Below are 13,792 nucleotides of genomic sequence, written 5' to 3'. Positions count from 1 at the left end.
TACGCGATCTGACAGGAAACAGACCCCCAACAGTCATGGGCATGTCTAACCAGATGGGAGGACATTCCGAGAGGTTATTGGGAAGCTTTATGGAGTACTATCATGGAATTAACTCGATTGATCCAAATTAAAGAGGCCTGGTACAGGATTATGATACAATGGCACGGAAAAACCACGTCCCGTGACTGCTGGCAGGGGTGCTTTGGAGGGGGGATTGGAAACACAATTGGTGGGACTGCGCTAAGATCCAGGGACTCTGCTGTGACATTTTTTTTTTTTTTAAATGCCTTTGGTTTGTATTTTAAACATTTTCGGTTCTAGAGAATACATTTATAATTATATTGGTGTGACATTAAAGACCAGATCGGTCAGATGCTGCCAGCTATGCATACACTCACAACAAGGGGATGGCTCAGTGGTATTATGGATCGTGATTCCGTACACTCCTCAAACCCCCAGAAGAGAGCCCTGAAGGTGCCATTGATATACGCCTGGCTAGTGTTAGCCAGGAAATGGAAACTGACAAATCCCCTGACCATTGTAGACTAGCTTCAAGTTGTGGGAGGTACTGACATTAGAATGGTTAACTTATAGGATACAAGGGGAAGCAGAGAGATTCAGCAAAGACTGGGGAGAAATTCTGGACCATCTCAGAGGAGACTTTATGCAACAATGATTTCCACATAACATACGAATTCTGAACATAATGTAAATCCGATTAATCCTTATTACTCCGTGAAATCCTTGGTACTCACTGCTGTCAGGGAAGGGTAGTGGGAGGGAGAAAGATTAGGATTGTTTTGTTTGTTTTTTTGCTCTTTTGTTATATCTTTGAAGAAAACGCAATAAAAAAACTTTTAAAAAAAGGAAAGTGCTGGGGGTCTCACAGGTAGAGGGGATTTGGCATAAAACTGATCAATCTCCCTAACAACATTGCAGTTGCCCTAGGGGCCAGGAACTCTGCCCTATTCCCCCCGCCCCAGGATGGTTGCCATGAAGGAGGAATACAAGGGATCCCCTGGAGTACTGCACCAGAGCCCTCTCGTATAGCAGGTACCAGTCACATGGGCACTACAAGTCCCATAATCCCTTTGGGTTGAAGGATATGCTCACTTCTACCCTATGTAGCTATGCTCGCCATCCACGTTTGACATAGAGGATAATTTCCAACTGTATCCTGTACCCTAGTAGAAGGTGGGCTCCTTAAAGGAAATCTATGAGCAGTAGCCCCATTGGGTCGAGAGGGCCCCCTCCCACGGGTACAGAAACCACTTGAAAGAGAGACCAATGGGCTAGGTTGAGTAACCTAACCGGCTTCTTGATCTACCTCAGACTTGGAAGCCATATCAGGTACGCGGCCTACCAGCCAAAGCTTATACAAGCAATCTAAACAGAAAGTGGGACTTGGGAATCCGAGATGGCATACATGCATGCCGAGGCCCATCAGGCACTGGAGACACAGCCAGTCCTAGGAAACTGCAATTCCCAAGCACCTTCTAAAAGGTCGGCACATCTGAATCCCCGTTCCCCAAATATAGGCTGGGAGGCGGGGCTAAGGCCGCATAAGAACCCAATGTCTGAGTCGGTCAGTGTGGGAGCATGAAAAAGAGGGGACGGCGGTTGAAGCAGGAAAAAGAGGTTTGGGGAAGAGTTGGAGAAAGGAGTACAAGTGGGGCTGGAGAGAGGTTGGAGGTGGCGGCATGACAGGAGGAGCTGGAAGACCAGATGAGGAGCTGGAAGACCAGATGAGGAGCTGGAAGACCAGAGGGGGAGATGACCCTGGTGTACAATGAAGAGAATAAGGAGCTGGAGGTAAAAACTATAAAGGAGGAGGTGGGGCAAGGATTCAGGAAGAAGCTGCAGTGCTTCAGGTGGTAAAAGTCCAAAACAGGGGCTTAGCTGTAAGTCTGTTGTTGTTGCTCGAGGAAAGAGAGTCATCTGAGAAGTTTGGGGAAAAGCAGGAGGAGGAGGAGACATGGCGGAGGAGGTTATTGGGGAAGAGATCCAGTAGGCTGCAGAAGAGATCAAGGAAGAGCAGAGTTTCAAGAAGGTGGAAGGAGGACATTTGAAAGACTGTATAGTGGAGCAATCAGGAGCTGGTTGGGTGAAGTATCAAGGAAGTCGAGGAGAGTAGGGACCTGGAAGGGGTTGTGAAGAGTTATCAAGGTGGTTGCACAGCAGAGGGAGGAGGTTGAAGGAGACATAAAATAGCTAGAAGAGGAGAACGAGAAAGAGGAGGCAATATAAGACTTGAGGAGTGGGACAGTGCTGCTTGTGCACAGGAGGGGGATGATGAAGAATTAAAGGGTTCAGGTACTGAAATGTGCTTGAGGGAGTGAAGATTGGAAAGGGGAGGTTGGAGAGGGAGGGAATAAGGAGGTTGGAGAAAGATGAACCCCAGACCTTTGTGTGGGAAAAGTGGCCAATTATCAGATACCCGAAAGAGACGGTGTAAGAGCAGAGAGTGGGGGCCTGTGCCTGGGAGATAAAGAAAGCCATTAGGAAAAGACCAGTACCTAAACAGCATAAGTACCTAGACTGCATACAGCATAAGTACCTAGACTGCATAAAGAGGTGCGATTGGGTAGACTGGACCTAGCTAGGCCCTAGAGTCGGGAGGCTGAACAAGAAAGGTGACTGGGAAGGTCAGAATCAGGGGAGGTGTGTCCATCCATTGTCTCGGGAGGATAGCTAAGGGGCAACGTGCTCGCCTTGGAAGCAAGACGACACAGAGCAACACAGGTTTGATCCCTGGGTCCGCACTTAGAAACCTTTGGGTATTAAGCGCATTATAAATAACCTATCATCATATATCATCCAACAGTTCCTGTCCCGGTTTTGTGCTCTGTAAGATGCTATCCTCACCTGCCACTGAACCCAGAAGATGACTGACCTGCTTGGCCTGCTCCCCGGTCACAGCGATAATGCGGCTGATTCCCTTCACCAACTGACGCTCAGATACGATGACCACGTCTCCAACGGCCCCAGTCCGCAGCAAGTGCCTGGGGATAGAGAGGGTGAAAAACGCAAGGAGTCAGAAACTGTGGACATTTTATATACAACACTACAACAACACTGCTAATTAGATGTCTACACTGTACCATGAGATCCACACACACTGGCAGGCAACAAGTGAAAGATGTTGACGATGTTTTTCTTTTTTAAACATATTTATATTTTTGGCAGTTCATGATTTCACATAAAAACAATATCCTTAAAAAAAGCATTTTTGTTAAAATGGTTGCTGAATTCATTTGAATACTGTTGCAAAGGTATATTTCCCTCATGTTCTTCCAGACTATTATCTACACTGTTACCCTTCTTCCAGTGGAGATGTGCAAATGCCCTAGGTTTCAGAAAGTTAAATGCCATTGTGAACAATTTCCACATGACATACGCACTTCACAAACACGACCAAAGTAATATGTGCACACAGATGACTTGGATGAGATCCCTTTCCCCAATTCCAGTGTAGAGGAGGTCCCAGATATGGCCTGCACTCCAGCCACCCATTTTGAAGTACCAGGTACATAGACGCCGAGATATGTAACATATGATGAGCAAATAAACCAGCAGAGAGCCACCCTAGGGCTCTGCCCAGTGCCCATCAGAAGAGCAATACCTGTTGAAGTGCCAATAACCAGACAACCATGGGCAGTAAGATATCCATTGAGACAACCATACCAGCAAATGACAAGAAACGAAGACTGTTTAAACACTATCGCAGAAGAAACTCAAAAAGCCTTAATTGAAGACGAATGGTGACGTCTTGACAGACGCACAGATGAACGAAATGACAACCAAAGGATAACACACAAAGAAAAAATGTTATGAATAAGGATGTAATTAACTTAGAAGAAGAAACAATGTTGAAATATAAAGAAACTAAATAAAGCTGGATGAAAATATCCAACCAGTTAACGCCTGTACATATGCTTGAAACGCAGGATGCTAAGAAAACAGTGTGGCTTGCTATACTTATTAGGAGAATAGAGCGGCAAGCGCCAACTATGTATCTACCTCAACGAAGCACATTATATAAGTGCAAATCCACTTTATACAAAAGCAGAATTAAACCCAGGTTACTAGAGGTCAAACAGGCCAGGATTCGTATGCCAGCTAAAAGCAAGAGGAGACAGGAGGAATCGAAACTTAGCAAGAAGCAGCTCGTGCCTGGGAAGTCGAGGTCAAACCAAGAGAGAGGCTGACAGTAACTTTGGAGAATCTAAACTTAAGAGCAGAGCAGCCTGCCCCGTGAAGGCCGAGATAAGGAGGCCCAGGCTGGTGGCGAGGCCGAAATGAGAATCATATGCGCAAATCAATGATGACCAATTTTGACTATAACTATTGCTGTTCGAATGAAGATTGTTGGAAGTAAGAGAATCCTGCACCCCATCCACCTCTAGGTGCAGCTATCTCGTCTTAAAGTACTCGAGGGTGAGCTCTGATCCTATGGGCCCGTCAGAGGTCACTCCCCCTCCTGTACACTTGGTAGCAGAGGATGGTTTAAACCATCGATTATTGATTATTGATAAGACACCTATTGACCGTCGACAATAAGTAACTCTAGGTCTTCGGCAATATCATGAGTCCTTCGCCATTTGGCTGAGTAGACTGTGAAGCTTCCCATGGACAATGGTAGTATAATTGATCCAAAACTGAAGGACCCGTTTCAAAACATAACCCTTCCCATTCCTACGGGCAGCGGATCAGGTGAAAGACTGAAGGAGGCGGTAATGGAGGCGGAGATCCCGAGGGTCCAGAGAGGAACGATGCGAACGGTGAGTGAAATAAAAAATTGAGTGCTTTGGCAAATGTCATAGGCTTTAGAACAAGTAAAGGGAAAAGGTAACGGAGGGAGGAGGGAAAACAAAATAATCAGAAGTAGAGAAGGCTGTATATATATAAGGGGATAATGACTAGAGAATAATTGAATAAAGGGATAGGTTACCGGGGTAGACACCCGAGAAGAGATAGGTTACCGGGGTAGACACCCTAGAAGAGAGAGGATACCGGGGTAGACACCCGAGAAGAGATAGGATACCAGGGCGAGCAGACACCTGAGAAGAGAGAGGATACCAGGGCAAACACCTGATAAATTAGAGGTTTCGCCTTATTCCTGCGCTTTAATATAGCGGTCAGAAGAAACGTCAACTCAGAGCCCCACAAAATAGGGGACGACTAGGCTACCACCACGTTTAAAGACGTTGTGAACGAGGTTTGTTTAAACTCCATGTAGGGGTAATGATTAGAGGCAGAGATATCCGTGTCCAGCTGGTGTCTGTCTAGTCTGTAAATTGTCTGTCGTACATGTTCTGTTGGGTGTCATACGTAAGGAATTTTTGTTGTTTGTTGTTTAGAACTGAATCAGATTTTACGCGATTCAATAGTTGAGACAGAATCGCATATGAATTGATGTTTTTGAGTAAATTGGTGAGATAAAAGATTTTGACGGGAAAACGTTGGATTGGAGCTTGCGATATTTGGTGCTCGCTCATATTGTTGGAAGTGCTAAGGTTGCATGAACGCATTGAAAAGTGTTGTATAAGAGGAAAACAGAAACAGATTTAAGCATGGAAGACATTACTCCATTAGCACACTTATGCAAATAGCTGCCGAAACACGCACCTAAGCTAAAGAAATACAGCCCCGAGTGGGTTAAGGGTACCGCTCACAAGATGTTTATGCCGTGGCCACAAAATGGGTCTTTATCTAAAGCCGTCTTACAGCATATGATGACTTACTTGCTTGCCACATATACAGGCAAGAAGCTAGAGAAACTCCTTGCTGTTCTAGAACTCTGGAAAATGTTCGAACAGTCAAAGGAGGAAGAACCACCTGCAGACTGGATATTAAATGTATGCACGGAGGGGGGTGAGACTTCTACCGCGCCACCTGCTCCGCCTGAAACAGAAACCGAGGGAAGTAAGCCTGAGAGACTCTACCCATTAAGAGAGCTTAAAGCAGCCACAGGGTATAGCAACCTCCCTTATGAGTCACCTACATACAGTAGTGACGAAAATCAAGAGAAGGATCAGGACAAGAATCTTACCTCCGCAGTCCCAAGAGACAAAGGGAGACGCGATGATGAAAGAAAGGATCAGGCACAGACAAGTGAATCTCTCGATAAGGAGAGAGAAGGAAAGAAGTGGAAAGGAAGTGAAAATAGAACTGATGAGATAGCAGTCGCAAAAGACGAATGGATGGGAGGACAAATATTATTGAAACTCAATGGAAAAGGAAGTGATGATGTGAGACCTAAAGAGAGGTTAGATGAAGCAAAGAGAAAGGAGAAAGAGAAGGAGTTGAGGGACGAAAGGATAAGGAGGAAAGATAGGTTGATGCGAGAACAGCTATATCGCAAAGAGCAAGAAAAGCAGCTTGATCGCAAACAGAGAGCAGCCTATCACCACGACAAAAACAGCAAAGGTTGGAAGAAGAGCAAAGGGTACGTGAAAAAAGGATAAGGAGACGAAGAGATGAAGTTCGATGGGCAGATGAACGTAGAAATGAAAAGAGGAGGGAAGAAGGTAAGGTCAGCGAAGAGGCGAGGATAACGTAAGCGTATACAGGGGGCACGCGATCTCGAATATCTGGAGAGGGAAGTTAAAAAGCCTGATCCAGTGGTAGACTGGGAAGACATTGAAGAATTCGTTCCTGCGTACGATTCAGTACCAGGCACGTCAAGGGAAAATATCAATGATGACTTCAACACCAGAAGCATCGGGGAAACGATCGATAAAATATATGATGAAATGGGGCTAGAACAAATATCCCAAGGAGAGGGGGAAGACGAGCGCTTGGAAAGCACTCAGTTATATGGCACGGAGGATGTCACCCGAAGTAGTGGGAGTAGGAAACTGTCCCTGAACAGATTAGAAATCAGTAGAAACAATGATGACACAAGGAGTTGCGTGAATTAGGAACAATCAATGTCCAACTCCTGAGTGGAGACGGAGCGCGAGACAAATGAAGAAGGGAGACGGAGCGAAAGGCAGCTCCCAAGGGACAAAGGGGTACGATGGTCAGACGCTAGCGAGTCCGCACCGAGGACATCAGAGTTTGCCGCACAGTCTGACCGGCATGAAGGAATACCCCAGGGTCAGAGGGGATGTCGTCACCAGCCTATGTAGACAAATTGAGGACATTGCCAAGCAGACGGCGATGCAGCACTATTATCCCTGCAATAGACAGGAGAGCTATGAGAGAAGAGAAAGAAGGATGCGCATTCCAATTTCCGCTACTAGAAAAGGGGAGAGCTAGACTACAATATATTCCATGGCCACACATGGATTGAGAAAACCTGAAAAACAAGCTTCCAATGCTGACATCGGGAGCCGGGAAGTGGATACACGAGTCAGAAAAAATGACAGGGGGAATAACGCTAGCTATAGGGGACATTAAAGGTCTCCTGCTCACCATACTTGGTGAGAGAGTAGATGATGTGTGGACACGGGCCGGCTACCCTGGTGTAACCACAATTAATACCTCGCATAACGGAGTTCCTTTTAACAATTGTAGAGCCACAGTATGGAAAACGCTGCGAGTGCTATACTCAGATACTTCCAATATGGGAGCTATATTGACTCGAAAAATGAAGGAGTCAGAAGATCCGTTCATTTATATCCAGAATTTCCAAGATTCTTGGATACTCGAAACCCATGAATCTTGGATGAAATCTATACCAGTGTTTTACCACATATTGTGCCAAGGGTTGCCAGAACCAGTGCAGAAACAGCTCAAGAAATTGGTTGGAGTTGAGGCTAAACCTTGGGCTGAAATACAGTTAACTATCGCACAATACTGTAGATTGTTGCAAGAAAAGAATCGAAAAAAGGAGGCAACCCAAAAGGGTGAGGAAGCAAAGCTGATGCAGAAGAAATGATCAAAGTATGCTCTTGAGTGAGCCATGCTAACTAGCCCAGCTGAACAAAACATGCAACACGTGGCTAATCCACAACAGATCAACCAGGGTAACGCAGGAGTTTACCTGAGGGGAAGAGGATTTAGAGGAAGAGGATGGCAGAGCAATCAGGGAGGTTTCCAAGGTAATCAAGGAGGCTTTCAAAACTTGCAAAATGGTAATTCGGATATGTCACACGGACAAATAAACCAACCACCGCCAGTATGTTGGCTGTGTGGAGTGACAGGGCACTTGGCGCGCACATGTAGAAGCCAAGGCACGTGTCAAAACAGCCAAGAAATGGGAGCAGGCACAGCGAATCTATGTGCAGTCTCACAACAGGGCGTTTCACAGAATCATACAGTGCAGCAGCAAGGGCAAGGGGTGCAACCACAGAATATAGGGAATTTTTCACAAGGACAATCCCAACAGACATCGTTGCACGTGTCACACACGATGAGCACAGGGCAGGTCCAGAACCCTGGAAGGGGAAACAACACTGGGAATGGGGAAAATCTGCAAGTGCACAGTGGGCCAAACCTATATATACTTTTGGTTGGAAAAAGGGTCAGTTACTTTGGAGAAGGCTCTGTGACGAATCCTGAGTAGTCCTCATAAAGACCCTACCTAGAGCATCCTCCAAGGGGGCCAGGGGAAAGCAGCCGCTACCTGATCCTAATTCTGGGGGTGGTACAAGCTGAGAGGATCATCTGGGAGGAGAAGGGCCCCAAGGGAACAAGAGGATTCCGTTAGGAGCGAAGCAGTATTTATCTTCTTCAGAGAAGGAGATCTCCAGGATACCAGAATATTTAATAGCCTGCTGTCCGAGTAAACCTTCTTTTTTATAAAACTACCCACCTTGATGGTCTTGAGAAGACTTGTGATCAACAGAGGAACAATGGAAGTGGGAATCACAACAATAAAACTTTGATTTATGTTGAATATAATTCTCCCTTAATTCTGAAACAAACAGTAACTACTCTAAAAAAAAAAAAAAAATCCCTAATGGTTCATCTAATAAACAGAGTAAATCCTTTAATGCTGAAGCTTGTATTTCTGAAGAAGAGGATAAGAAGAACACAATACCCTAAGTACTGGGACGAGGAAGAGGAACTCAGAGGCTTTGGACTGCAAGATGCAGTCTATTGATTCCAATGACCCCACCTGAGTGGGACTCTTAAATTTATAAGCCCCCCTCAGGTGCAGGCCATTAGATGCAGGAGGTGGAGCAGTTGCAGAGGCTGTGGGTCGCAGTTGTAGCAGAAAGAAAATGGAGACTCCGGAACTGCTGCTATCTGTATTGCGGGTGTCGGTCCTGAGAGGGTGCCCCAACATTGATGCCCTTATTTGTAGAGGTTGCGCAGCAGGAAGCTTTGGTGAGACAAGCTGTGCCCCTGGACAGAGAGTCTCTCCTTGCAGTGTTTTGTATCCCGGTGGCTGGTGAGCACCCAAGTTCACAGGGAGTGGGGAGCGCTCCTTTCCCGACCGGTGTGAGCCACAGGAAACAACCTGAAGCAGACAGATGTGCTGGAGACAGCAGCAGAGGCAGATCAAGCAGCAGCAGCGGATCGAGCGGATGTGCTTGCAGACACCGGTGAGTTCACCAGTAATGGGTAACCCCGGTATGCTCTGTATGCAACCGTTAGCTACTGAAAGTAATTTTGAATACCAAACTGATATTAAGAAGTTAAATTGGAATAGCAGGAACTATGTGAAAATAAGAGAACGAAAATGTTATAATTATTGCTATTATGGCCAAGGAAATTACCAATACAACAAGGGGGCAATACTTAAGAAAGCCAATCTTAACCGTCATTGCCAAAGCCAAGAGAGGGCAATACAGAAGCAGGCTAGTTATAACCATTATTCCCATAGTACGAAGAAGGCAATAGTTGAGAAAGACCTTTACAAACATTTCCTAAGCCACAGGGGGCATATTTGATAAATTAACATTGTCTGCAGTTATTTGTGTCAAATTGGGAAAACAAGAGTAGCAGGAGAGATGCCCTTCTAGCAGAAGAAGTCCACAAGGAGAGATGTATAACCTGGATTGCCTAGGGCAACAAACACACAGTGGAAGAAACAGCACCAGTGTGAATCCTGTTTTCCCAGAAGGAGTTGTGTATGGTCATGTTGTTGGAAGTTGAAGTCTTCTTTTAAAAAGGACTTCAAGTAAACCTCACCACAGAATATTTGTAATAGTGTTAGGAGTTTTTCGTTCTGGCAGGCGAGTATACCGGAACAGGGACTTCGCTAGTGGTAGTCTTGGCAGGTTAGTGGACCAAGAAGAAATGATTGTTGATACAGACTTGTGGTTAAAGGTTTTGCAAAAGAAGCAGTGGCAAGTCCACTAGAGTGTCTCATGAATGGCAATGGAATCATCCTGACAAAACCATCATTGTTGATACAGAAGAATTGCAGAAATGACAAGTTCACTAAAAGTGTTTTTTGAATCATCCTGACAAAACCTCATTTAATCATACGGAAGAATTGCAAAGGTGTTTGTCCATTTCTTACAAACAAGAAGTCATGTTGAACTGTTAATACCTGAAGAGATTAAGACTTTTCATATAGTTTAATTTTTGATTATAGAGTTAAAGGCTTGTCTTAAAGGCTTGTCGTCCAGTTGAACTGTTGGTTAAAGACCAAGTGGAAGCCTCTTTGACGCAAGGAGAACTCTATAATCAGAACTTTGTTACAAAACAGAATTTTATTATTTTAAACCTTTAATTGAAATTCCTGCTTTGAATCTGGGGCAGGGGCTCAGACCCAGGTTACAAGGATATAACTGTTATTTCTGTTATAACTGAATTGCCATTTATTGCCTGTATGAGTTTGATGTATGTACAAGTGTGAGGGACAGATTCCTTTTTTTAGAGTGTTTTCCTTTAGTTTATTTCGAAAGGCAGGGGAATCCTTTTTAGGTTAGGAATAGTGAAGCGTTTATCAAACCCTTATTATTTAATAAAATGGCTTCTTGTGAAAAACCTTTATCAAGTTGTCCGCCTCACATTGCTGACCCCTCACAGCTCCCTCACAGCTCACAGGCATTGGGGCTGGGCGAACATGTATGGGTAAACTCCCAAACACTCAAATCAGCACTCCAGCAACACAGGAGCAGCAAAACAACTCTAGGCAAGTTCTACCAAGAGTCTCACAGTACCTTAGGGGTGAAGAAGAAGATGCTACACAATGCCCCCACGAAGTAGCAGCAGCAGACCTGGTCACAGGATTCTTGGTCAGGCAGAAGAAAGAAGGGACACTGGAATGGATCTCACAGCAGCAGTCGAGTGAAGAGGCTTCAGACAAATGATTCTTCAGGGTTCTGTAATTTTGGTGACCTTTTCAAGATACCAGTGAAGAACGATTACTGCCTGGTCGATTTGTCTCGCTTTCTCGTTCCTGCACTCTGGTGATGGGACTTCAAGCAGTGGAATCTTGCCTCTGGAGGTCCTCAAGGAGTCCACCAATGTTTCGGGAGGATTTGATCTTCGGAAGTCGATGCACTGCACAATGGCCATAGGACCCGGGGTATTGGCGGTCTGCATCCTATGAAGGTCACAGCTAATCGTGGGATGGTTTGTAAATGCAGGTCATCCTCATACTGATTGGACCCACCAGTCTAAAGGAGAGAGTCTTCTTTTCGGGGCTCTCCTAATGCTTGGAAGAAGGGGTCAGACAGCAGCGATTACTCAGATGGCATGTGAGGTCATTTGGAAGTGGCTGGAGACATCTCTCCTCTTACTCCTCTTCGGTTCTTCTGTTCCAGGGGTCAGCTTGTTTTATGAGGATCCATGCCTCTTATTCAGCAACCCAGCCAATCAGCACCCATGCACCATTCAAACTCTGAGTGGTTGCTGCCCAAACTGGTTCCAGGAAGGTACATCAGAAGACAAAGAACAGCAGAATTGCAGAGTGCTCACCCATTTCCTGTCCTCACAGAAACACTGGAGCCTTGTCAGGCTTCACAAAGGGATCCTGCCAAGGATAAAAGTCAAAACTGGACCTCCCCATCCAGCATGGCAGAAGAAGGACCAAGAAGGGACAAGCCATTTTGAATTGGCCAAAAAATAACAGAGCCACCATTTTGTGTCAAAGGTGACCCTTCTGTTCACTACCGAGGCTGTAAGTGCAGCCTGGGAGTAATAATTGCTCAACAATATGTAGGATAAAACCACTGGCACCAGCCATTTAGATTAGCTTGTCCCTGTAACCAAAATGTTACAGGAGCTGTGAGAAAGGGGATACTCCTCAGCATTCCACATAAGGTGGGTTGTGCTGATTTCACAATATAAAAGATAAGAAGGCTACAAATATCTCCCTATAACAGAAAATAAAAAAGGGAAGCCCAAAGGGCTCACATCAACACTGCACAGAGTGATGTGTGATGCAAGTCAAAAGACAGATGCCATAAAACTTGTGGGATAGATTAACTCCAAGAAAATGGTATGAAAAGAAATACAACGGTATCCCAGAGAAAGGGCAAAAGAATGAGTGAGTGTGGAAAAGGGTTCCCACTCACTCAGGGGAACAGACCAAAAATCTAGTGGTCCAGCAAAAAAGTGCCAGGGACTCACATATGCACATGTAGAGGGGATTGTGCATAAAAAATGAAAATCTACCTAACAACATCTAATTAATATACAAGGCATTAATGTAATAATGTATGAGCAAAGTGAATAACATTGAAGGTTTTTACAGACATGATTGACATTGAGATCTAAATGAACCCTAGACAATGAGCACACCCAGACAAGTGTAAATATTTCTGTGTAAGTGCACCACCCTGCATTTAAATCCCAGAATGTCCCCCAATGTCAGACATATTTCAGACAATTCGACATAACAAATAACAGATACCTAAACGGAGGCTATCGTCTCTGATGTGTTTCACATGTATGAAGTATATATATAACCAACACATAATCCCATAACTTGACATTGGACACAGCCCCATGCAGGGTGCGAACCCTGTCAAAGGGTTGCAATTCTGCAAAGAAGGGGTGGCAAGTGAGTCACTTACGTTCCACAGCACAGCTCCACAGATGTCTGGGCTCCGTCCTTGGAACCGGCCACCAGTAATCTGTCCACAGGGATTCCCACGGACACAACCCTGACTGGATCTGGATACACCTGTGCAGGTTAAGGGGAGCGGGGTGGTGGGGAAATGGGAGAGGTGAGGGATAGGCAAACTGGGTTAGAATGCATGAATAGTTCTAGGATTAAAGTCACAAATCCAACGAAAAACAAGCAACACAAATAACAGTACTCAACTTAAATAGAACCTGCAGCAAAGAGGGTGTTTATATTTTGAGACTGAGACTTCCATCTCACCCCCAGAGCATACAGAGGTATTCCATAAAAGGAATGCAGGTGCAATCAGATACTCTGTGTGGAGAGTTTATGGCCAATCCGATCTTGCAAGTGGCTTTGTTCATCCTCCTCTCTTTTCCATCGTCCTGCCCATTCTATGGTCCATCCAAATGTTTAAAAATATGACAATGCATTACTTACCGTAAAAGCATTTCTGATGGTTGTATCTGCTTAGATTCACATGCTGTGCATAGGTCCGACATACAGTGGTCACTGCGGAGTATTGCATTTTGTTTTTCGTAGTCGAAAAAGGGGACGTCGACAAGGCGTGTCTGTAACACTATCCCTATAGTGACGTGCGTTGTACCCATAATCCCTCACGCGTTGAGGTCCCTCTGTTTGTATTTTTCTGCCCTGAGGGAGCCTTCTAGACGTGAGTGAGTACAGAAAAGAGAGAGATATAGAAAAGGATGTCTATGTTCCTTCCATCGGAGTGGGGAGGAAGGGAGGGCGAATGTTAATCTAAGCAGATACAACCATCAGAAATGCTTTTACGGTAAGTAATGCATTGTCTTC

General features: G+C 45.1%; 1 protein-coding gene across 1 annotated transcript in view; it reads right to left on the bottom strand.

Moving 5' to 3' along the window:
• The window catches only part of AARS2 (alanyl-tRNA synthetase 2, mitochondrial), a 413,869-nt gene that overhangs the window by 133,706 nt on the left and 266,371 nt on the right, over positions 1–13,792 (bottom strand). The window contains exons 16-17 of the mRNA XM_069608864.1: positions 12,927–13,036; positions 2,894–3,002 (exon numbers count right to left, since the gene is read on the bottom strand). Of these exons, the coding sequence (XP_069464965.1) occupies positions 2,894–3,002; positions 12,927–13,036 (219 nt within the window). The remainder of the gene's footprint in view (positions 1–2,893; positions 3,003–12,926; positions 13,037–13,792) is intronic.

The sequence above is a fragment of the Ambystoma mexicanum genome, chromosome 4q (genome assembly GCF_040938575.1).
Source record: "Ambystoma mexicanum isolate Mex_15411 chromosome 4q, UKY_AmexF1_1, whole genome shotgun sequence".
NCBI classification, from domain to species: domain Eukaryota; kingdom Metazoa; phylum Chordata; class Amphibia; order Caudata; family Ambystomatidae; genus Ambystoma; species Ambystoma mexicanum.
This window is presented reverse-complemented; position numbering and strand designations above follow the sequence as displayed.